We start from the raw sequence: 25,102 nt of genomic DNA, 5'->3' as shown, positions 1-25,102 counted from the left end.
TCCTCATGTACAAGCCAAATAACAATAAAAAAATAATTATTTTCATTTTAGTGCTATTAAACACACACGCTATATATAATTGTGTATATATACACAGTGACTTGAAAAAGTATTCATACCCCTTGAAATTTTCCACATTTTGTCATGTTACAGCCAAAAACGGAAATGTATTTTATTGGGATTTTATGTGATAGACCAACACAAAGTGGCACATAATTGTGAAGTGGAATGAAATTGATAAACGGTTTTCCAAATTTTTTACAAATAAATATGTGAAAAGTGTGGTATGCATTTGTATTCAGCCCCCCCCCCCCCCCCTCTGGTTGTCTGGGAGACTCACAATACAGTGGTCCGGGGTGCATTGATCAGATTAGGAGCCCATCTTAAAGTGGTTGTAAACCCTTACAACACACTTTTTGCTACAAGTAAGCCTATACTAAGGATTAGCTGTAGCAAACCTGGATAGCTCCTAAACCTGAACGGTTTAGGAGATATCCCCTGTATTTGCATGTGCCGTTGTTTTCAGTGTGTGCCGTTACGTCGTGTGATGTCATTGTGGCTCTGGCCAATCACATCTCCGGAGCCGCCATACCCGAATATAACTCCGGGACGTCATGTCGCCAGCCGCTGCTGTGTCGGGCACCGCAACATGCGCTTCGATCCCAGGTGAGTATTATATAATGAGCTAGTATGCTATGCATGCTAGCTCATTATGCCTTTGTCTTGCAGGTATTATTATTTTTTTCCCTTTAAGAGGGAGAGAACCTTTTGCTCTGCTGCATAGTCTGGAGTGCTCCCATAAGGCCAGCCTTGTTCGTACCACATAGCAGGATCTTCTTAAGGTTTGTGAAGAGCTCCGCACGCTCCTATGTCACAAAACGAAGCAAAAACTGGCATGTGCAATGTACGAATTCTCTAACAAACAGGGTACGTTGTTGGCGCGGGCGCTACAAGGTCTGTGTACAAAAACCTACATCCCCCATATCATGGGCTCCTCAGGGCAGGAACTTCATACTTCGGATATGGCGGCGGAGTTCAGATCCTTTTATGAAGGCCTCTACAACTTGGACTGGATATTATTCTCATTTTTTCTGATAACTTTGAGGAACATCTCAAGCATGTCGGCATTGTCTTTACAAGACTAAGAAATAATTACCTTTACATCCAACTGGAGAAATGTGCGTTTGAACGAATTCAGGTCTCGTTTTTAGGATACATCATTTCTCCAGAAGGAGTGAGCATGGATCCCAATAAGATCCAAACAGTGGTGGATTGGCCTGCCCCTAGGAACGTTGAAGGGGTTGTGAAGGTTCGTTTTTTTATTTTCTAGCATCCAGCGTCTCCCCGTAGGGATGTAGTCCCCAGGGAGGGGGCGAGCATGCAGCCAGAACGGCTTGGATGATGGGGGGCAAGCTTACTGAGGAGGGACAGGAAGTGAGAAATTAAGACAAAGACAAAAAACATTTAGAAGGGAAATTAAAGTGTAGCGCTACCCCCGGAGGAGCCGCTGGTTAGATTTGGGACGGCATGATTATGTTACCTCTGTGATGTGTCTAGGGATGATGATGAAGAAGAGGATGATGATGAGAGAAAATGACAGAATGTCCAGACAGCAGGGTGACGTTTTCTGTGCTTTCATTTCTGGTCCAACATGACCAACAGTCAACTCGAGGTAGATAGAATAGATTGGTGAAAGGAGAGAACTCGCAGATTCAGGCCTTTAGATAAGCGAAGCAGTCCTGCTTCAGGATAATGGCTCTTGCTTCGTCACCACTCTAGCCGGAGTGGGTGTAGTGCCCCTGGACAGGTCCCTCTCACAGGCCTGGCAGCCAGGGCATCACTTAGAACTTCTGGGAAGGAACAAGTCTTTTGGACTCTATGAAATTGATCCTCATGGATCCTCTGGAACTGGACCTTCTGAAATCTCTGAACTGGACCTTCTAGATCCTTTGGAACTGGACCTTCTGGACTCTCTGGAACTGGACCTTCTGGACTCTCTGGAACTGGACCTTCTGGACTCTCTGGAACTGGACCTTCTGGACTCTCTGGAACTGGACCTTCTGGACTCTCTGGAACTGGACTCTCTGGAACTGGACCTTCTGGACTCTCTGGAAATGGACCTTCTGGACTCTCTGGAAATGGATTTCCTGGGTTCTCTGTAATGGGACCTTCTAGATCCTCTGGATCAGGACCTAATGGATCCTCTGGAGCTGGACCTCCTGGGCTCTCTGGAACTGGACCTTCTAGATTCTCACATCTCACTAATATAACACCAATGGAAGACTCTGTATGAACTGAGCACATTCCAATCACCAATCATCTAAAAATGATGTTCATTTGTAGAAAATGACTCAGGACAGAATATTGTAGAGTAGAGCTTTCTTGTTTATTACAGAAAATCGGATTACATTATTGAAACACAATAAATAATCTAAATTAAATCTTGCATAGCTGAAGTAAAAGAAAAATCCAATTTAAAAATAATTATACTTTAGTCGGTCCAATAAAACGTTAGTTCGTTCAGTAAAGCAAAAAAGATGTACAGTATATTGTCTAATAGCAACCAATAAAAAGTATGGTCCATGGGTTGTCGTACTCTATGGTGGGGCCTGTGTGAGTGCGGGACCAAGTCAGCATTGTTTAGAGGATCGTATTACTATAATTCAATCCCTGCAGATCTATAACTATGACATCATAGTACAATGTACTTTGGCCACGCCTCCAAATAAGCCAATATGAACACAAAAACTTTATTAGTCTAAACATAAAAAAGGTGGTTAGTCCATGTGAATTCCCTGGTGTCGATCAAGGGCACTTTTTGACTGAAGCATTTCCCGCACTCTGAACATGCATAAGGACGCTCCCCCGTGTGACTTCTCTGGTGTATAAGAAGTTTCTCTCTCTGAGGGAAAGATTTCCTGCATTCTACACAATAATAAGGACGCTCACCCGTGTGAATTTTCAAGTGTTGGAGAAGGTTTCCTTTGTTCATCCGTGTGAACTCTCCGGTGTAGAAGAAGTCCTTCTTTCTGAACAAAAGTTTTCCCGCACTCTGAACACGAATATAGACGTTTGCCCGTGTGAATTCTCTGGTGTTTAAGAAGGTTTCCTTTTTTGTTGAAACATTTCCTGCACTCTGAACATGAAAAAGGACGTTCGCCGGTGTGAATTCTCTGGTGATTATTAAGTTCGCCTTTCCGAACAAAAGTTTTTCAGCATTTTGAACACGAATATGGACGTTTTCCTGTGTGAATTCCCTAGTGTTTAAAAAGGTTTCCTTTTTCGTGGAAACATTTCCCGCACTCTGAACATGAAAAAGGACGCTCTCCAGTGTGAATTCTCTGGTGATTAACAAGACTTCCTTTCTGATTGAAACTTTTCCCGCACTCTTAACAAGAATAAGGACGCTCGCTCTTGTGAATTCTCTGGTGGAAAACAAGTTGTCTTTTCTGAGGGAAAGATTTCCCGCACTCTGAACATGAAAAAGGACGTTCTCCCGTGTGAGTTCTCTGATGTAATAGAAGGTTTACCTTCTGAGTGAAACCTTTACCACAGTGCGAACACGAGAACGGACGCTCACCTGTGTGAATTCTTTGGTGAGTAACAAGTTCTGCTTTCCGAAAAAAACTTTTCCCGCACTCTGAACATGAAAAGGGACGCTCACCCGTGTGAATTCTGTGGTGTTTAAGAAGGTTTCCTTTGTCAGTAAAACGTTTGCCGCACTCTGAACATGGAAAAGTATGCTCGCCTCTCTGGTGTATGAGAAGGTTTGCTTTCTGAATGAAGCCTTTACCACAGTGCGAACATGAGAATGGACGCTCGAGAGGGAGCTGTGGTGGCTCAACGCGATTGGCACTGCGCTGACAAGCCATTCACCTCTGCAGCTAGAGGTTCGGATCCCGGTCTCGGCTTCATGTGAATTGAGTTTGGTGGTCTCAGCCCGGCTCCCGGTGGGTGTGCTATGCAAGGTAAGCCTGTGCTTAGTACGCCCACCCCCCTCCCACAAAAACCACCACACCTACACAGGCACTCTAAATTGGGTTAACACACTCACATTGACCACGCGGTCTCTAAAAGAGAGGCGAAGGACTAATGGGGCTGGTTGAGCGGGCTAATCCTCTCACTCCCTTATAGGGAGTCCCTCTGCCCCGTTGGGCTTCAAAGCGGAGCAGGTAGGGCGGGCTGTGTGGGAGGACCCCCTCACACACCCGCCATTGCCACCCGGGGCATGGAGAAAGGTGGCAGATTGCCTCTGGGGGAGGCCTGCCTACTCCCAACTCCTGCAGTCCGGCTCCTCTCTCGAGTACACGCACAAAAATACACTTTAAAAAAAAAAAAAAAAAAAAAAAAAAAGAATGGACGCTCGCCAGTGTGAATTCTTTGGTGATTGAGAAAGTTTGTTTTCCCATTAAAACATCTCCCGCACTCTGAACATGAAAAGGGACGCTCACCAGTGTGAATTCTGTGGTGTTTAAGAAGGTTTCCTTTGTCAGTAAAACGTTTGCCGCACTCTGAACATGGAAAAGTATGCTCGCCTGTGTGAACTCTCTGGTGTATGAGAAGGTTTGCTTTCTGAATGAAGCCTTTACCACAGTGCGAACACGAGAATGGACGCTCGCCAGTGTGAATTCTTTGGTGATTGAGAAAGTTTGTTTTCCCATTAAAACATCTCCCACACTCTGAACAAGAAAAGGGACGCTCACCCGTGTGAATTCTTTGGTGAGTAACAAGTTCTGCTTTCCGAATAAAACATCTCCCGCACTCTGAACATGAAAAGGGACGCTCACCCGTGTGAATTCTGTGGTGTTTAAGAAGGTTTCCTTTGTAATTAAAACGTTTTCCGCACTCTGAACATGGGAAAGGACGCTCGCCTGTGTGAACTCTCTGGTGTATGAGAAGGTTTCCTTTCTGAAAGAAGCCTTTACCACAGTGCGAACACGTGAATGGACGCTCGCCAGTGTGAATTTTCTGGTGATTGAGAAAGACTTCTTTCATTTTAAAACATCTCCCGCACTCTGGACATGAGAAAGTACGCACACTCTTATGACTTTTCTGGTGTGTAAGGGGCTCTCTGGTTTCTTTGGAAGAATTCCCACACACTGTAGATGACAAGGAATGTTCTCCTGTGTGAGATCCTTCATGGTTTAAGGAAGATTCCTCGGGATTAGATGAATCTGTTGATTTATCTGTACTGTGAGATTCAATAATAATAGTTTGTGGATCATCAGAAGAATCCTCAGGATCAGAGAAATCCCAGGATCTCTCTATATGATAAGTTCTATGATGTATTATCTGTGTAATGCGAGTCACTCCTGGAGAACGTTGTGTGGTGGGATTTCCTCCTGCAGAACGTTGTGTGGTGGGATTTCCTCCTGGAGAACGTTGTGTGGTGGGATTTTCTCCTGGAGAACATTGTGTGGTGGGATTTTCTCCTGGAGAACGTTGTGTGGTGGGATTTTCTCCTGGAGAACGTTGTGTGGTGGGATTTCCTCCTGGAGAACGTTGTGTGGTGGGATTTTCTCCTGGAGAACGTTGTGTGGTGGGATTTTCTCCTAGAGAACGTTGTGTGGTGGGATTTTCTCCTAGAGAACGTTGTGTGGTGGGATTTTCTCCTGGAGAACGTTGAGTGGTGGGATTTTCTCCTGGAGAACGTTGTGTGGTGGGATTTTCTTCTGCTTTACATTGTGAAGATACGTTATTCAGGACATAGTGTCCTCCTGTTGGAAATCAATGTTTAAATGTTATTAGAATTCTTCATTCCTTTCATTCAGAAGTCATATACAGTATGTTGGTCTAACACTCTACTGTATCTCAGAGCTCTGGCATGGAATTGGGGGCAATCATAACATAAAATATCAATACAAACCAGATAAAGATACATCATCTCCTCATTTGTTGGGAACATGACGCTATATTGAGGAATGGAGATTAACCTTTCATATGGCCTTCTGGCTGTCTGTCCACCTGCAAGGTGATTAATGTGACCAGTCTCTGGGTGGAGACCAAACCTGATTTAAGCCAGAAAAGCCTGCAATCTCAGTATCTCCTCCTCATTTGTTGGGAACATGACATTATATTGAGGAATGGAGATGGACCTTTTTAATATGGTGTACAGTATCTCCTCCTCATTTGTTGGAAACATGACGTTATATTGAGGAATGGAGATGGACCTTTCATATGGTGTACAGTATCTTCACATTGCAATTATTTAAATTCATCTTTTATACTCATAGAAGAAAAAAGAAAATGTGAACATTTCTGCATTCAGTGATTATTACTTACTTCTGCTGATATAAAGAGAAGATTCCTCCTGGTCACTTTTCATGGTCATCTCCTCCATAGACTGCTGATCTCCACTCACCAACGTCTCTTCTTCTTCCTTTTTAACCTCAAGTTTGATGTCTTTTCCTAATTTATCCTGAACCCCAATACAAAAAAATTAAGTTCAATATTAAAAAAGAAAGTTATCTCATAGTTTAGAATAACTTTTGAGTTCTATAGCTCAGTTCTTTCTACCTGATGATGGTGAGGGATGCTTTGATCTTCCAGTGTGGAATCCTGGGAATACTGAAGACTTCCCCCCTCCATAGACTGCTCATCTCCACTCACCAGCGGCTCTTCTTCTTCTTCTTCCTTTTTAATCTCAGCTTTGATATCTTTCAATTCTTCATCCTAAACCCCAAAGATGACAGAATACATTTATAAAAAGGAACAATAAGTTACTTTGAAGAATGTGGTCTCCTAGTTTAGAATTATTTTTACATTTTTAGTTGCTCAGTCCCACCTACCTGATGATGGTGGGGGATGGTGTGATCTTCCTGTGTGCAATCCCGGGAATACAGAGAATGGGGACATCTCTCTGGTGGGTTCCCATTACTGGATCCATCTGTAGGAAACACACACACTGACTGAATACATTGTTTCTATGTGTTTATCAGCTGATGGGGGGGATCTAGGTGGATCCTCCGTACTGCTCTCTTCTTTACAATAAAGTCTCCTCTTACCCGGTGGTGTGAGGGGCGGCTGATTCTCCATCATGACGTCCTTGTAGAGATCCTTTTGTCCTTCTAAATACTCCCACTCCTCCATGGAGAAATAGACAGTGACATCCTGACACCTTATAGGAACCTGACACACACAATGATACAGTCACCATCCAGACACATCCCTTGTCTGTTACTGGATAATGTCCCAGAATTCCGGGCACCGCTCACCTCTCCTGTCAGCAGATCAATGATCTTCTTGATGACTTCTAGAATCTTCTTGGCTCTGGTTACCTCTGTTGTCAGGCAGTGAGGTGGAGGCTCTGTGATGGGTGATGTCCTGTGAAGATGGCTGCTGGGTGTTAATGGATCTCCAGATGTTTCCGTCAATATTTTATAATTCTGTTGTCAGAATGTTTATACTGAAATAATAAAACCGTTTTGTATTTATGAAATTATGCAAATCCTAGTTTTGGGAGATTCACCCGTTTACATAAATACCAACAAGAAATGTAAGTTTGTTTATCCGTGCTATTTAGAAAGCAAGTGACACAAATGATATGCTTAAAAATATATATTTATTAACTAAAGATACAGTGCAAATTAATATCAGGTATATTTTGTGATAATACAAATGGATATACTTCTAAATATCAAAGATAAAATGATGATATAGATAATATTCACATTTCTACACAATCTCTTATTACAAAATACCACAGTTCAATTCTTGAATGATACTTGTACATTTTAGACTTTGTAACTTAAAGTGGAGTTCCACCCAAAAATGAAACTTCCACTTTTTGGAATCCCCCCCCCCCCCCCTCGTTGACACATTTGGCACCTTTCAGGGGGGATGGGGAAGCAGATACCTGTCTAATACAGGTATTTGCCCCCACTTCTTGGCATAGATCACCTCGGTGAGCTACGCCACTTCCAGCACCTATTCTGTCCTCCACCGCTGTCTTCTGGGAGACACATGTGCCAGAAGACAGCAGGAACCAGGGAGGATGCACAGCGCGACTCGCGCATGCGCAGTAGGGAACCGGGAAGTGAAGCTTCAAGGCTTCACTTCCTGATTCCCTTACTGAGGATGGCGGTGGCAGCAGCCGATCCTCGAGCTACAGATTGGCTTCGGCTGTCGACATCGCGGGCGCCATGGACAGGTAAGTGTCCATATATAAAAAATCAGCAGTATAAAGGAAAAAACTGCGCTAAGCAATAATAAATTAAAATCAATGAAGATCAAAGGCAGCAATGAAATGGGATAAACACAAATAACATAATATAAATAAATTGCGCCGAAGAAAAAAGACAGCAGGCAAATGCCAGTACTGAATAAAAAGAAGAAAGTCTTTGATAGCCCCTAAATGGTCAGAGATGGGGGCACACAAAACGTTCCAAATGGGTAGGTGGATTACATCAAACCCACAAGCAGATCATAGCAGCACCACCGTGACAGAGACTTCTTGTGAGAAAAACCACCACCAAACGGAAAGCCGCTTACCAGAGCAACCAGATTGAAAAGCATGTAGGTATAAACTCCATCCACGGACTAGGACACTGGATTGTCAGGCTCCAATGGGCAGATTTCCACGAATGAGTTCACTTGCTCAAAAAATACAGGTCCTGGAGCTCCACAGTCGGCACACACAGTATTGCCAGGTTTCTGGGCCAGCAGGGCTCTCTTGTTCCATTCAGAAAGGAACAAGAGAGCCCTGCTGGAGCTGGCCCAGAGACATAGCAGGTTTAACTATACGCCACCAAACAGCAGCTTTAACTATACGCCGGAAAAAGCCGACTAGAGACGACGTAAAAGAAAGCGACGGCCGCTCGTACGTTCGTGGATCGTCGGAAAGAGCTAATTTGCATACTCGACGCAGATTACGACGGGAACGCCACCCATCGGATGCCGAAAAATTGCATCTTAGATCCGAAGGCGTACGAAGATTTACGCCTGTCCGATCTAACCCAGATGCCGTCGTATCTTGTTTTGAGGATTCAAAACAAAGATACGACGCGGGAAATTTGAAAGTACGTCGGCATATCAGTAGATACGCCGGCGTACTCGCTTTGTGGATCTACCCCTAATACTTTACCAGGACTTAAGAATTTTGTTATTTTGAGAAGCTTCAGTTATGAATTCCAAAGGGACAGAGATAGATCCCTCTCTTCTATCTGTAGCTACTTTTGTACCACTCCATAAAGTATGTGTGTGTAATTACTATGTAATGAATGATGTAATGTGACGATGTGCTTTAGATGTTACCATGACAACCAAGTATGCGGCCATCTTGAATAATTACAATTTTCACCTCTAGGGGCAGTGTTGTATAAGAAATTACTTATAATATTATTTTCATGACTTTCTGCCCTCGGCTTAATAAGACACCATTAATTGTGTCATGGTTGACAATCATGTGTCAGTTTCCTCCAGACATTCTGGCGTTTAGCTTAGATATATGTATATGAGAAGATATACCCCCACATAATTAGCTGAGGTAATTTCTTGAAACTCCGATCACTGGAATTGAACTCTGAGCCTAATGCTGCGTACACACGATCGGTTAAACAGATGAGAATGGTCTGATGGATCGTTTTCATCGGTCAAAACCGATCGTGTGTGGGCGCCATCGGTTATTTAACCATCGGTTAAAAAAAGCCAACTTGCTTTAAATTTATGGAAGGGGATTTCTCTGTGTAAACAGAAAAAGAACACTGCGCTAACGTGTGAAATCAGTTAAATAACCGTGAAAAAATGAATATAAAATTAAATATAAAAAGCTGCCAGTATTAATTACTAAATACCATAGTAAACAAAGAAACAAAAAACAAGATAATACAGCTGTATTATCTTGTTTTTTGTTGCTTTAAATTTAACCGATTGATTCCTAACCGATAGGTCAAAACCGATCGTTAGTAGGCACGACCATCGGTTAAAAATCCATGCATGCTCAGAATCAAGTCGACGCATGCTTGGAAGCATTGAACTTCATTTCTTTCAGCACGTCGTTGTGTTTTACGTCACCGCGCTCTGACACGATAGTTTTTTTAACCGATGGTGTGTAGGCACGACTGACCATCAGTCAGCTTCATCGGTTAACCGATGAAAACGGTCCATCAGTCACCACCTTCCTAAATCCCCACTCTAGCATAGCCCAACCCCCCAAATACCCAGTCTTTGCCCTTGCTAGAGCAAAATGACACAAAGCTCTGTGCACAGTCTGACCATGAAAGGGTTACTGTGTTATGTTCTGTGCACTGAGAGGAGGGAGAGCACATCCCATTCCTCCTTCGGGCTCTCTCCTCCCTTTATGCTGTTATCTGTACTTTTGCCGGTGTTCAGATAGTGCCCGCTATCGAGAAGTGCTCAGGACAAATTGCACATGCGCTGTACGGAAGAGCACAACAGCTGACTTTACGATTAGCTGTTGTGACAGCGACACATCGCCTGCGCACAATAGGTGGTGGAAGAAATGTTTGTGTCACATTGTGCTTCGCACTGCCCTTAGCAACCAATGACTTCATTGGTTGGTAGGATGCAGGCGGGTGTCTTAAGCCTCGTACACACAATCAGTCCATCCGATGAGAACGGTCTGAAGGACCGTTGTCATAGGTTAACCGATGAAGCTGACTGATGCTCAGTCGCGCCCACACACCATCGGTTAAATAACCGATCCTGTCAGAACACGGTGGCGTAAAACACAACGACGTGCTGAAAAAAACGAAGTTCAATGCTTCCAAGCATGCGTCGACTTGATTCTGAGCATGCGTGGATTTTTAACCGATGGTCGTGCCTACCAACGATCGGTTTTGACCTATTGGTTAGGAATCCATAGGTTAAATTTAAAGCAAGTTGGCTTTTTTTTTAACCTATGGATAAATAACCTATGGGGCCCACACACGATCAGTTTTGACCGATGAATACGGTCCATCAGACCGTTTTTCTCTGTTAACCTATCGTGTGTATGAGGCCTAAGACGGCTTTCACTTTTGCCGAAAAAGTACCGATAACAACACAAAGGGGGAGAGAGCCCGGTGGAGGGACGGGATGTGCTCTCCCTCCTCTCTATACTCCGCTTTCCTTCAACACTCCAATGACGTGCTGGTAGCTTATTGGCTCCGATCTAAATTATCCCTAGTATGTGTGTGTATGAATGTGAGCTAGGGACCTTGGATTGTAAGCTCCTTTGAAGCAGAGACTGATGTGAGTGTACATATACATATTTATGTAAAGCACTGCGTAAATTTAAAATGTTATATAAGTACCTGTAATAAGTAATAAAATAAATGTACCTTAAGATCCAGTAATATCTGTACGCTATTTCCTAACAAGTCAGCTCTCCTCTAGAACTTCCTGTCTTTTACCCTACATCACTTCCTGTCCGTAAATGACATCACTTCCTTCTTTGCGTTCCACTCTCAGGAGTGAGATCACCATCTTGTGGAGAATTGAAATACTGCAGCCTTCATTCATACTCGGCACATTTACCTTTTCTGTACGTTTATTATTTTTTGATGTTTATCTTTATCCTTTTGTACAAGCCAAATAACAATAATAAAAAAAGTATTATTTTATACATACCCCTTGAAATTTTCCACATTTTGTCATGTTACAGCCAAAAACGGAAATGCATTTTATTGGGATTTTATGTGATAGACCAACACAAAGTGTACCTGTAGCCACGATCATATATACAGTAACATTTTATTATATTTATGTTGTATGTCAAATTATAATCTTTTAATATTTTTTATTTTAAAAAAATGTCTGAGAAGAGGGGCCTACCGTATATATACACGTATGATCCATGGTTTCCTCGGTAAATGTCGAAGGATTCCGATCCCATCGTGTATGGTACGGACCATTAGAGATGCCTATCCCGATGTCGACCAACAATACACAGGCTTCAAGTGGTCTTCAGACTACAATGCTTCAGACATGGCATTCGAATAAAACATTTCTTGAAGACGTATATTTGTTATGGGGCAGATTCACGTACCTCCGCGCATCTTTCCGCCGGGCGCAGCGTATCTAAGATAAACAACTCAGCCATAACAATTTTTTTTTTTCGAATCCTCAAAGAATTCGCGCCATAAGTTACGGCGGCGTAGTGTATCTCTTGCGGCGTAAGGGCGAGTAATTCAAATGGCTGTGATGGAGGAGTGTTTTTATGTAAATACGTCGTGACCCGACGTGCGCCGTCCGTGGGGGTATCCCAGTGCGCATGCTCGAAATTAAACCAGGAACAAGCCAATGCTTCCGACGGTGACATCATTCTACGCAAATCCCTATTCGCCAACGACTTACGCAAACGACGTAAAAAAATTCAAATTTCGACGCGGGAACGACGGCCATACTTAACATTGAGTACGCCATTATATAGCAGCTTTAACTATACGCCGGAAAAAGCCGAACGCAAACGACGTAAAAAAAATGCGCCGGACGGACGTACGTTCGTGGATCGCCGTAACTAACTAATTTGCATACTCGACGCAGAATTCGACGGAAACGCCACCTAGCGGCCAGCGGAAAAAATGCACCTGAGATCCGACGGCGTACTAAGACGTACGCCTGTCGGATCGATCCCAGATGCCGTCGTATCTTGTTTTGTGGATACAAAACAAAGATACGACGTGGGAAATTTAAAATTACGCCGGCGTATCAGTAGATACGCCGGCGTAATCCTTTTGTGGATCTGCCCCTATAGACGTAGGGTGATCGTGCATGATTATTCTAAATAATTCTTTACATAGGTCCAATCATAAATAATGCACACAAATAAAACCTATACTAATATATTATCTAAAAAAAAAATATATATGTTTTTGTTCAAAAATATATATATTATAAACTTTTATTGACAATAAATCAATTTAATTTTAACGGATACAAACTCAATAAGAATTTAAACTGTTTCATAATGCTTTTGGATAATAAGATATCCCAAAATAAACTTTTTTAATTTTATTATTTAAAAACGAGACAGTTATTTAGATAGCAGTTCATGTTTTGGTGGCCGTGGAAACGCTGCAATGTTTTCTAAATCTTTGACTTGTCGCGAATGCCATGCAAAGGCTTTTATTCCGGCAGCATGGTCAACAACATCACAGATAATTTCTAGCATGAAAGCTTGACTGGTTGGTTCATACATTTTTCCAACATTCCAATCTTTTTTGGCCTTACTAAAACCATACCGATAACGTAAAGCCCCCTTCTCTTCGGTATTTTTTTTAGGTTTCTGAATAACTGCTTGCAAGCGATTTATGTTGCTATTGTGGTCGAGGGCAGCAAGTTGTGTTCTTGCTACCATGCCGTCCATCGAGAAGTGTTGCCATTTGGATCTATATTTCAACACCATGCTATGAAATACTTCAAGCTCTCCAGTGTGGTAAAATCCAGAAAGATGCTCAAGGTCCTTTAGCAGTCTTGGGTCTTCAATTATCGATTTTAATTTATGGTGAGCTGTAGATCCTTGTGTGAGCCACTCATACTCTCTTTCTTCATCAGTAGGTATTGGCTTATGTGAACAGTGATGGTATAAGGAATTTCCATGCCATTCATGTAAATTTGATGCATGAAAATTAATCGAAAGCCATTTTTCTTTTAGTAGAAGAGTATTCAGCTGGCAAGTACTGGATGACCAACATAAATGATTTTTTACCAAAGGAACCCAGCCGGCAAGCTTTCTACCGGTACTTTTTTTACTTTCAGCCATTAGTTTACCTTCAATTGATTTTGCCACATGCCATACATCAAATTCATGCCTAATTTCGGGGTATTTCTCCCTTATTATTTTTCTGATGGATACATGTCTGTCCGTCGCAATGATTTTTACATTAACCCCATCACTTAAAACACGCTCCAAGGCCTTAACGAACGCTATTTTTTCAAGCGAAACAGAGGTACGACCAGCTTGCAATTGTTCCACTTGGAAATCTATAATCTTATCGGTTTCTGCATCCATGAATGTGTAGGTGCAGTACTTTGCATTGAAGCCAGGTGAGTCGCATTGCCCATCGCCAATCAATGCAACACTCTTCTCCGCTATTTTTTGGATGTTCTTTGTTCTTTCATTCAACCAATGATGTTCAATTGTTGGGAAAATGAAATTCCGTTGATTGCTGCAATGAGTGGTAGCAGAAATACCATGCATTTTTAAAATAGAAAAAAAATTCTTGACTCGTACAAAATTGGAACCGCTAGATACTATTGCTGAAGAAATAAGCAGGTTTCCAGCTGGCATTTTTCCGACAAAGGGTTGGCTTCTCCACAATTCAAATTGATGGTGTTGACTGCACTCCGCATATACAATTAAAGCCGAGCCTTTGATGACTTTTTTGAGACCAATTATCCTACCGGGACAATTCGGAACTTTTGAGCAATGAGATTGGACCAATAATTGATCAAGGCATTCCTCAAACACCAAAAATTTGTTTTGATTTGCGACATTGCCGGCTTCCTTTAAGTTGTACACACCTAAATATGAAAGATCTTTTTCACGTACTTCTGAACTTATGTTTTCTTCATTCGATCCGTCGGAAAAAATGTCATCCTCTTCTTCTGGTGAAGGACGATGAGAATGGTCTTTGTCCTTTTTTTTTTTTTGTGGAGCGATTGAAATGTCCAAATCAGTGTTTTCGATCTCATGTAACATCGGTGTTTCTTGGACAGTGCTTTTAATTGGCGATGATCCAAGAACTAAAACATTTGGATGATGATGTACTGCGGGCACATCTATTTTTTTGAAATTTTCTACAGCACTTATAGCTTGTGACGTAAAATTATCAGAAAATGGCGATTGCAAAATATCCTCGTCACTTTCTTCTATATCAGAAACCTCAAACATAGGACTTTGCGAAGTTGGTAGTGGAGTCAATTCTGGCAGTTCAACCAAAGAGCACTGGGAACCAACAGAGACTGTAGACAGAGTTATGCATGCCTGTATCCCCTTTTTTTTTACGTTCCATTTAGGGTTGGTTTGGATACCGCGATGAACAATTTTATATCTTGGTTTGATCTTCATTTCTTTTGAATGAGAGTCCAAATTCTCCATAGTTTCTATTTCTACTTCATTAGCTGATAGATCGATGCAATTCCTAGGTTCATTATCAACAGAGGTGGAAATTAAACTGTCTAGCAATGTAAAGTCCACACATTCAAGCATTACCATCTCTATGTCACTAACTGCAGTTGATGAACCCCCCGACTTATTCTGTAGTTCAGGAACAGATTCCGTTGATGTCTGATTGGATGCATAGCTGTCATCAAAAACATTGGTAGAAGATTCTGAAGACATATCTGTTTCGGTTCTTCCACATTTTGAATAATTGTGTTCTAACTCTAGATGAGATTTTATAGGGGGTTTTTTCAAGAGTAGAGAAGGATAAGCCGTTATCTTCAGATGTCTTTTAGGACCTTTTTGTTGAAAATCTGTTTCATTGAAATGTTTGGAACAAATTTTAAATTTTGAGTTTTTATTAATAGAAATTGTTTCAACAAATGATTCTAAATCATGTCTTGGAATTTGGATTTTTTGAAGCCATTTTCTGATTCTCTCCTGATTGCGGGGAAATGAATAAAGTTTAACATTCGTAGTTCTGTGATTCGAACTGCAAGAATTGATAAAACAAGTGGGCATTCTGAAAAATAGAAAATGAAATATAGGTTTATTATATAAAAGTAAAAAGACAAAAATTAAAGATTTCATGAAAGACGTAAAAAAGGGTAAAGGACAATCATTACATTGAGCGAGGGATAGCATGAATGGATGGATTTTGATACATAGGACACACTGGGCCAGATCCACGTAGATCGGCGTAATTTTAAGCTAGCGTATCGTAGTTACGCTACGCCGCCGCTACTTTGAGAGGCAAGTGCTGTATTCTCAAAGCACTTGCGTCTAAAGTTACGGCGGCGTAGCGTAAATGTGTCGGCGTAAGGGCGCGCAACTCAAATGGATAAGATGTGGGCGTGTTTTATGTTAATTCTACTTGACCCCACGTAAATGACGTTTTTTTTTAACGTTGCATGTGCCGTCCGTGGAGGTATCCCAGTGCGCATGCTCGAAATCACGTCGCAAATAGTCAATGCTTTCGACGTGAACGTAATTTACGCAAAGCCCTATTCACGAACGTTTTACGCAAACAACGGAAAATTTGACGCTGGCCCGACGTCCATACTTAACATTGCGTACGCCTCATAGACCCAGGTGTAACGTTACACCGAAAAAAGCCTTACGGAAACGACATAAAAAAATTCGCTGGGCGGACGTACGTTTGTGGATTGGTGTATCTAGCTAATTTGCATACTCTACACGGAAATCAACGGAAGCGCCACCTAGCGGCCAGCGTAAATATGCACCTTAGATCCGACGGCGTACTAAGACGTACGCCAGTCGGATCTAGCCCCCATTCAGGCGTATCTTGTTTCGTGGATACAAAACAAAGATACGCCGGGGCATCTTAGAACTTACGCGGCTTCGGGTGTCCTCTTCGTCGGGTCCGGCGTCCTTCTGCGGCGCCCTCGCGTCCTCCCCGCTCGTTTTCCGCGCCAAGTTTGAATACTGCGCCGACATATACCGAGCGCAGTACACTCGTGTATCGTCGGGCAGGCTCGGCAACTGTCGCGCTGACGTCCTTCACGCTCAGGACATCAGTGCGAGAGGCACCGAGACTGCCCGAAGATACACGAGTGTACTGCGCTCGGTATATGCTGGCGCAGTATTCAAACTCGTGGCGGGAAAGCGGGTATCGGCGTATATCGCGCACCCACGATTTTGCCCTGATTTTCAGGGCAAAATAGTGCGCGGTATACGCCGATAAATACGGTATGATGGCAAAGCAACATGTTCTTTGGGCATCCCATATTTCCTTTCCCCCACCAAGTTATATCTCCCAATAAACAAAAAACAAAACAACGCAAATGACTGTTCATTGTCTCTGAAGTGATAGATGGAGGTCCGGCAGCAGGGTGATATGGTGGATGTTAGTAACTAGTAGCAACCATCCGCCATCCGCCGCACTTAAAAAAATAATGTCCCATGATGTTCATCCGCCCACTTCACCCAGTGATATAGATCAGTGCTTTTCAACCTTTTGGTAGTCAAGGCACCCTTTAGAATTGCGCACAATCTCCGGGATACAACAGTCTGAGGGCTCGGTGACACAAGGAGGTGCATCCGAACCCAAACGCGTTTTTGCACGTTCTGCTTTTTATTAGGCTGCTCTATGCTCATGAAACATGCGAAAAACGTGCTGGCATGATTTGTAAATTCATCCCCACCAAAATACACGGTACCGTGGTATCGTGCGTTTAAGTGATCGCAAACAAACATGCATCAGATGGATGAGTGGGGGTGCCTTTAGGAATTAATGGTGTCTGTGTGCAATTGCCAAAGGCAATGCATTTTTGTGAGGTGCGTAAAAATACATGAATTCACAAATCGTACCACACTGCCCCCCGGTGTAAAAAAGCCTGAAAATGTAGTTTGTACCGTGTTTCCCCGAAAATAAGCCCGGGTCTTATATTAATTTTGGCAACAAAAGACACAGTAGGGCTTATTTTCGGGGTAGGTCTTACCATGTAATGTGCTGTCTTCTCTCCCCCTCTCTCTCCCTGCCTGACAGGAATCCACAGTGTAAACTGAGTTAAAATGCTTGTAAAATCCTATAATCCACTATATTACAGTAGTATATAATGTACAATGTGTGTGTTTCTGTAATATAATTGTGCCGAATACCTTCGTTATTGTGCCGAATACCTTCGGCGCTTCTGTGACCCGCCGGAGCTCTCTTCCCCGCAATTATATTACAGAAACACACACATTGTACATTATATACTACTGTAATAGAGTGGATTATAGGATGTTACAAACATTTTAAACTAGGGCTTATTTTCGGGGTAGGGCTTATATTGCAGCCCTCCTGGAAAATAACGCTAGGTCTTATTTTCGGGGAAACACGGTATGATAGAGTTAAGTGGTCAGTAGCTTGTAACTCCCCCCATCCCCCCTGCTAGCACAACCCCTCCCCCCAAAAAAATCCTCTATCTAGTATAATCTACCCCCCCCCCTGCAAAATCCCCCATCCTAGCACAAATCCCCCCTGCTAAACACAAACGTCCCTTCCTATATCCCACTTCTAGCATAGCCCAACCCCCCAAATACCCCTTCTTTGCCCTTGCTAGAGCAAAATGACACAAAGCTCTGTGCACAGTCTGACCATGAAAGGGTTACTGTGTTATGTTTTGTACACTGAGAGGAGGGAGAGCACATCCCATTCCTCCTTCGGGCTCTCTCCTCCCTTTATGCTGTTATCTGTAATTTTGCCGGTGTTCTATCAGATAGTGCCCGCTATCGAGAAGTGCCCAGGACACATTGCGCATGCGCCGTACGGAACAGCACAACAGCTGACTTCACGATTAGCTGTTGTGACAGCGACACAGCGCCTGCCCACAATAGGTGGCGGAAGAAATTTTTGTGTCACATTGTGCTTCGCACTGCCCTTAGCAACCAATGACTTCATTGGTTGGTAGGATGCAGGCGGGTGTCTTAAGCCTCGTACACACGATCAGTCCATCCGATGAGAACGGTCTGAAGGACCGTTGTCATAGGTTAACCGATGAAGCTGACTGATGCTCAGTCACGCCCACACACCATCGAGTAAATAACCGATCGTGTCAGAACACGGTGATGTAAAACACAACGACGTGCTGAAAAAAACGAAGTTCAATGCTTCCAAGCATGCGTCGACTTGATTCTGAGCATGCGTGGATTTTTAACCGATGGTCGTGCCTACTAACGATCGGTTTTCACCTATTGGTTAGGAATCCATAGGTTAAATATAAAGCAAGTTAGCTTTTTTTTAACCTATGGATAAATAACCTATGGGGCCCACACACGATCGGTTTTGACCGATGAAAACGGTCCATCAGACCGTTGTTCTCTGGTTAACCTATCGTGTGTACGAGGCCTAAGACGGCTTTCACTTTTGCCGAAAAAGTACAGATAACAACACAAAGGTGGTAGAGGGACCGGTGGAGGAACGGGATGTTCTCTCCCTCCTCTCTGTACTCCGCTTTCCTCCAACACTCCAATGACATGCTGGTAGCTTATTGGCTCTGATCTACAGTAAATTATCCCTAGTGTGTGTGTGTATGAATGTGAGTTAGGGACCTTGGATTGTAAGCTCCTTGGAGGCAGAGACTGATGTGAGTGTACAATATACATATTTATGTAAAGCACTGCGTAAATTGAAAAGGTTATATAAGTACCTGTAATAAATAATAAAATAAATGTACCTTAAGATCCAGTAATGTCTGTACGCTATTTCCTAACAAGTCACCTCTCCTCTGGAACTTCCTGTCTTTTACCCTACATCACTTCCTGTCCGTACATGACATCACTTCCTTCTTTGCGTTCCACGCTCAGGAGTGAGATCACCATCTTGTGGAGAATTGAAGTACTGCAGCCTTCATTCATAAATACTGCAGTCTTCATCCATACATTAAAACTCGGCACGTTTACCTTTTCTGTACGTTTATTATTTTTTGTTGTTTATCTTTATCCTCATGTACAAGCCAAATTTTCATTTTACTGCTATAAAACACACGCACTATATATAATTGTATATATACACAGTGACTTGAAAAAGTATTCATCCCCTTGAAATTTTCAACATTTTGTCATGTTACAACCAAAAACGGAAATGCATTTTATTGGGATTTTATGTGATAGACCAACACAAAGTGGCACATAATTGTGAAGTGGAAGGAAATTGATAAATGGTTTTCCAATTTTTTTACAAATAAATATGTGAAAAGTGTGCATTCAAGGGAGGGGGCGAGCACACAGCCAGAACGGCTCGGATGATGGGGGGCAAGCTTACTGAGGAGGAACAGGAAGAGAGAAATTCAGACAAAAAAAAAACATTTAAAAGGGAAATCGAAGGAAAAGGTAAGTGAACCAACGATGCACTAGCTTAAAGGAACCTATTTAGAAAATAAAAAACAAACCTTTACAACCCCTTTAAGGAAATACGACGATTTCTGGGATTTGCCAACTTTTACAGAGGTTGGCAAACTCTCTCCAAGGTAATTGCTTCAATTATACAGTTGACGAAAACGCCCTTTTTAAATTTACTCAAGACAAAGGTTGCCTTTAGTAAACTGTGACAGACTCACCCGGGACAGAGGCTTTTGGAGGGGACTGAATGCTAGCCTCTTGCCTTTGCAATCATGGGCCCTGGCATTTGGGGGAACGAACGGGGCTCTTTGTGAGCTGTATCCCTGAGGTGGAGTTACTTTGGATTCAGGGGATTTATGTTTCTGGTTACCTCCTCTTTAACTGTATATAAGACTTGTATTCTGGTTCTAATAAACTGTCTGATGTTTTATCCTACACTAAGCTATGACTAGTGAATGGGAAAGCTAAGGGGTCTTTGGATGGTGTGGTTCCGCACAGAGGAGCGATAAACGAAAGACCCTTTTTACTTCTGCGCCAATACTGGTACAACCTGGATCCCAAACTACCTTTAATCATGGAAGTTGATGCTTCAAGTTCTGCTGTGGGAGCTATTCTTTCTCAATGAACTGGAAAAAGCTGCACCTTCTATGTCCGTTTTTCTCTCTTCTCTTATAGGAAATAAGGGCCAGATTCACGTAGAAGTGCGGCGGCGTAACGTATCGTAGATACGTTACACCGCCGCAAGTTTTCATCGCAAGTGCCTGATTCACAAAGCACTTGCAATGGAAACCTACGCTGGCGGCCTCCGGCGTGAGCCCGTGTAATTTAAATGGGCGTGTGCCATTTGAATTAGGCGCGCTCCCGCGCCGGACCTACTGCGCATGCTCCGTTTCGAAATTCCCGCCGTGCTTTGCGCGAAGTGACGTCATTTTTTCGAACGGCGACGTGTGTAGCGTACTTCCGTATTCCTGGACGTCTTACACAAACGACGTGAATTTTTAAATTTCGACGCGGGAACGACGGCCATACTTTATACAGCACATACGTGTGCTGTGTAAAGTTAGGGCACCCAAAACGACGACTAAATTTGCGACGGGAAACTAGACTAGCAGCGACGTAGCGAACGCGAAAATCCGTCGTGGATCGCCGTAACTCCTAATTTGCATACCCGACGCTGGTTTACGACGCAAACTCCCCCCAGCGGCGGCCGCGGTACTGCATCCTAAGATCCGACAGTGTAAAACAATTACACCTGTCGGATCTTAGGGCTATCTATGCGTAACTAATTCTATGAATCAGTCGCATAGATACTCTGAGAGATACGACGGAGTATCTGAGATACTCCGTCGTATCTCCGCTGTGAATCTGGCCCTAAGAGATTGTTAGCAATTAGGAAAGCATTTTCCAAATGGAGGTATCTACTGGAAAGGGGCTAAGCATCCTGTAACTGTCCTCACTGATCATAAAAAAATTTGAAAGTATTTATTATGTCAAGAGAATGTCTTCTATACCAGTGTTTCTCAACTGCAGTCCTCGAAGGCTCCCCAGCAGGTCATGTTTTCAGGCTTTCCATTATATTGCACAGGTGATTTGATCAGTTTGACTGCCTTAGTAATTACCACAGCTGAGGGAAATCCTGAAAACATGACCTGTTTGGGTGCCTTGAGGACTGCAGTTGAGAAACACTGTTCTAGACAAGCTCGTTGGACCCTATTCTTATCCGGGTTCAGTGTTATTTCGTATCGCCATCAGTCAAGGAATGGCAAGGCCTGTTCTCTGGGCCTCTCCCAGAAAGCCACTCTGAATGTACGATCTTGCCTCAAAAGAACTTTCAATGTCTAAGATCTTTTTAAATCTTCTATAAGAGGGGTATAAATTACCCACTTCTCAATCATCCACCTAAGGACATTAACCTTGATTATAAGGATGGCTTTCGGACACAAGGGCATCATCTTTATGAACCTGAATCTGCTTGGGTTAGAAGCCTTCAGGTTGGTTCTGCGCTAGGGTTGCCACCTCATCCCTTTAAAACAGAACACATATGAATTACACAGGTTCTAAGGCTAATTTAATGCAGGTAAGGCACCAAATGAGTCTAATTACCACCTTAATTAGCCTCAGAACCTGTGTAATTCATATGTGTTCTGTTTTAAAGGGATGAGGTGGCAACCCTATTCTGCGCCTACCCGAATGCATTGGTATGAGAGGAGTTAACAGTGTGCCCGAATACACCTCAGTCACGTGTAGGGAGGGGCATAATAATACCCAAGATGGCAGCATTGGAAATATTCTTTGTGGCATTTGTAGTGGCTCCATGTATCCTTAGAATATTAGCTGGCACACAGTTGGAACTGGACCTTTTGGACTCTCTGGAACTGCACCCTTTGGACTCTCTGGGACTGGACTTTCTGGACTCTCTGGAACTGGACCTTCTGGACTCTCTGGAACTGGACTCTCTGGAACTGGACCTTCCGGACTCTCTGGAAATGGATCTCCTGTGTTCTCTGAGACGGGACCTTCTGGATCCTCTGGAACTGGACCTTCTGAAATCTCTGAACTGGACCTTCTGAATCCTCTGGAACTGGACTTTCTAGATGCTTTGGAACTGGACCTTCTGGACTCTCTGGAAATGGATCTCCAGGGTTCTCTGGAATGGGACCTTCTGGATCCTCTGGATCTGGACCTAATGGATCCTCTGGAACTGGACCCCCTGGGCTCTCTGTAACTGGACCTTCTAGACTCTAAGGCCCCGTACACACGACAGAGGAACTCGACGTGCTTGGCACGTCGAGTTCCTCGTCGAGTTTTGGGATGAAGCCGCCGAGGAGCTCGGCGGGCCGCCTTCTCCTATAGAACAACGAGGACAACGAGAAAATAGAGAACATGTTCTCTATTTTCTCGTCGAGTTCCTCGGCGGCTCCATCGAGCCAAAACTGTACAGACGACAGAGTTTCTCGGCAGAATCCGGGTTTTGACCGAGTTTCTCGGTGAATTCTGCCGAGAAACTCTGTCGTGTGTACGAGGCCTCACATCTCACTAATATAACACCAATGGAAGACTCTCTATGAACTGAGCACATTCCAATCACCCATAATCGAAAAATGATGTTCATGTGTAGAAAATGACTCAGAACAGAATATTGTAGAGTAGAGGATTACATTAATAACACACAATAAATAATCTAAATTAAATCTTGCATAGCTGAAGTAAAAGAAAAATCCAATTTAAAAATAATTATACTTTAGTCGGTCCAATAAAAAGTTAGTTCCTTCAGTAAAGCAAATAGATGTACAGTATATTGGCTAATAGCAACCAATAAAAAGTATGGTCCATGGGTTGTCGTACTCTATGGTGGGGCCTGTGTGAGTGCGGGACCAAGTCAGCATTGTTTAGAGGATTGTATTACTATAATTCAATCCCTGCAGATCTATAACTATGACATCATACAAGTACAAGTACAATGTACTTTGGCCACGCCTCCAAATAAGCCAATATGAACACAAAAACTTTATTAGTCTTTGTGAATATTCTGGGGTCCAAGAAGTGATTTTCTTTAACAGAAACATTTTATACATTCTGACTATAAGGAAGGACACACGATCTCACACTCCCCATTGGTCCGTCTAAACATAAAAAAGGTGGTTAGTCCATGTGAATTCCCTGGTGTAAATCAAAAGGAACTTTTTTGACTGAAGCATTTCCCGCACTCTGAACATGCATAAGGACGCTCCCCCGTGTGACTTCTTTGGTGTCTAAGAAGTTTCTCTCTCTGAGGGAAAGATTTCCTGTATTCTACACAATAATAAGGAAGCTCATCCGTGTGAATTTTCAAGTGTTGGAGAAGGTTTCCTTTGTTCATCCGTGTGAACTCTCCGGTGTAGAAGAAGTCCTTCTTTCTGAACAAAAGTTTTCCCGCACTCTGAACACGAATATAGACGTTTGCCTGTGTGAATTCTCTGGTGTTTAAGAAGGTTTCCTTTTCCGTTGAAACACTTCCCACACTCTGAACACGAATATGGACGTTTGCCCGTGTGAATTCTCTGGTGTTGAAGAAGGTTTCCTTTTTCACTGAAACATTTCCCACACTCTGAACACGAATATGGACGTATGCCTGTGTGAATTCTCTGGTGTTTAAGAAGGCTTCCTTTTTCGTGGAAACATTTCCCGCATTCTGAACATGAAAAAGGACGCTCGCCGGTGTGAATTCTCTGGTGATTATTAAGTACGCCTTTGCGAACAAAAGTTTTCCCGCACTCTGAACACGAATATGGATGTTTGCCCGTGTGAATTCTCTGGTGATTAAGAAGATTTCCTTTTTTGTGGAAACATTTTCCGCACTCTGAACATGAAAAAGGACGCTCTCCAGTGTGAATTCTCTGATGATTAACAAGACTTCCTTTCTGATTGAAACTTTTCCCGCACTCTGAACATGAAAAAAGACGCTCGCTCTTGTGAATTCTCTGGTGGAAAACAAGTTGTGTTTTCTGAGGGAAAGATTTCCCGCACTCTGAACATGAAAAAGGACGTTCATCCGTGTGACTTCTTTGGTGAACAAGGAGGACGCATTTCTGAATGAAACCTTTCCCACACTCTGAACATGAAAAAGGACGCTCACCTGTGTGAGTTCTCTGATGTAATAGAAGGTTTCCTTTCTGAGTGAAACCTTTACCACAGTGCGAACACGAGAACGGACGCTCACCCGTGTGAATTCTCTGGTGATTGAGAAAGTTTGTTTTCTCATTAAAACATCTCCCGCACTCTGGACATGAGAAAGTACGCACACTCTTATGACTTTTCTGGTGTGTAAGAGGCTCTCTGGTTTCTTTGGAAGAATTCCCACACACTGTAGATGACAAGGAATGTTCTCCTGTGTGAGATCCTTCATGGTTCAAGGAAGATTCCTCAGGATTAGATGGATCTGTTGATTTATCTGTACTGTGAGATTCAAAAATAATAGTATGTGGATCCTCAGAAGAATCCTCAGGATCAGAGAAATCCCAGGATCTCTCCATATGATAAGTTCTATGATGTATTATTTGTGTAATGCGAGTCACTCCTGGAGAACGTTGTGTGGTGGGATTTTCTCCTAGAGAACGTTGTGTGGTGGGATTTTCTCCTGGAGAACGTTGTGTGGTGGGATTTTCTCCTGGAGAA

At 42.9% G+C, this 25,102-nt stretch overlaps 1 protein-coding gene and 1 pseudogene across 1 annotated transcript; both read right to left on the bottom strand.

Annotated features, from left to right (window-relative positions):
* Positions 1–2,364: 2,364 nt before the first annotated feature.
* LOC120910531 lies at positions 2,365–6,325 on the bottom strand (annotated as a pseudogene).
* Positions 6,326–12,825: 6,500 nt separating this feature from the next.
* On the bottom strand, positions 12,826–19,402 carry LOC120909984. The gene is made up of 2 exons (XM_040321790.1): positions 19,285–19,402; positions 12,826–15,626 (listed from the first exon to the last, which is right to left on the bottom strand). Exon 2 carries the CDS (start codon positions 15,623–15,625, stop codon positions 12,974–12,976), a length of 2,652 nt encoding a protein of 883 aa, XP_040177724.1. The 5' UTR covers position 15,626; positions 19,285–19,402; the 3' UTR covers positions 12,826–12,973.
* Between the last annotated feature and the right edge of the window lie 5,700 nt (positions 19,403–25,102).

The sequence above is a fragment of the Rana temporaria genome, chromosome 8 (genome assembly GCF_905171775.1).
Source record: "Rana temporaria chromosome 8, aRanTem1.1, whole genome shotgun sequence".
Classification (NCBI taxonomy): Eukaryota; Metazoa; Chordata; class Amphibia; order Anura; family Ranidae; genus Rana; species Rana temporaria.
Note: the sequence above shows the minus strand (reverse complement) of the source record. Positions and strands in the feature narration are given on the sequence as shown.